Genomic DNA, 859 nt, shown 5'->3' with positions numbered 1-859 from the left:
ATATATATATTATTAACAGTAATAATGCTTCATATATTTACTTTTATATATATATATATATATATATATGAAGGTTTGGAGGTGATGTACAGGAATTATATATTAGAAAAAATAATAAGGTACTCAGATATTTGGATGGTTGTACATTTACAGATTTTTATTAATATGTCACATGTTTTATAAATATTAGCGCTTGCACCTATTCTTGTAGGTTTTTCAAATATGATTTCACTTTCAGAGGATGTCTCTTTTTATAGTATTATTGAATGTGTAGGGGGGGAGAGAGATATGTAGGATAGTAAAAGAGGGTGAGGAATGGAGGGAAAAGTGAGAGTGTATGTGTTTGTGTGTGTGAGTGTTTTTGTGTGTGAGTATATATATATATCTTTTTTTTTATTATTATCAAAATAGAGAGAAAACCTTGGATCAAGAAAGACTGAAGTGTCAAGAAGAAGTTTTGAAGCAAAAACTGAATGAAGCTAATCGCATCGAAGCTGATTACCAACAAAGAATTGACAATGAAGTTTTTAAGTAAGACAACTTTTAGTTATATGTTTGATAATAATTGTGAAATGTTACACAAATGTGCATGCACATGAAATAAAATAAAAATGTATCTAGAATAGCATCTCAGGCTGACTTTAATGGCATATAAAGGAAATTTCTTAGATGGAAATTGTATTCGCCCAATGTGCATATGTGTGTGTTAGTGAAACAAGCCACCCCACACACACACATACGTATAAATATATGTGGATGTGTGCTTGTGTGTCTGTGTATGTGTGTATATATATGTATATGTGGATGTATGTATGTATATATATATATATATATATATATATATATATATATATATATA

The 859-nt window shown here is 28.5% G+C and overlaps 1 protein-coding gene across 1 annotated transcript in view; it reads left to right on the top strand.

Moving 5' to 3' along the window:
- LOC106879644 (centriole and centriolar satellite protein OFD1) overlaps window positions 1–859 on the top strand; it is a 79141-nt gene that overhangs the window by 28231 nt on the left and 50051 nt on the right. Inside the window, exon 9 of the mRNA XM_014929306.2 lies at window positions 412–531. Coding sequence (XP_014784792.1) covers window positions 412–531 — 120 coding nt within the window. The remainder of the gene's footprint in view (window positions 1–411; window positions 532–859) is intronic.

The sequence above is a fragment of the Octopus bimaculoides genome, chromosome 16 (genome assembly GCF_001194135.2).
Source record: "Octopus bimaculoides isolate UCB-OBI-ISO-001 chromosome 16, ASM119413v2, whole genome shotgun sequence".
NCBI lineage: Eukaryota > Metazoa > Mollusca > Cephalopoda > Octopoda > Octopodidae > Octopus > Octopus bimaculoides.
This window is presented reverse-complemented; position numbering and strand designations above follow the sequence as displayed.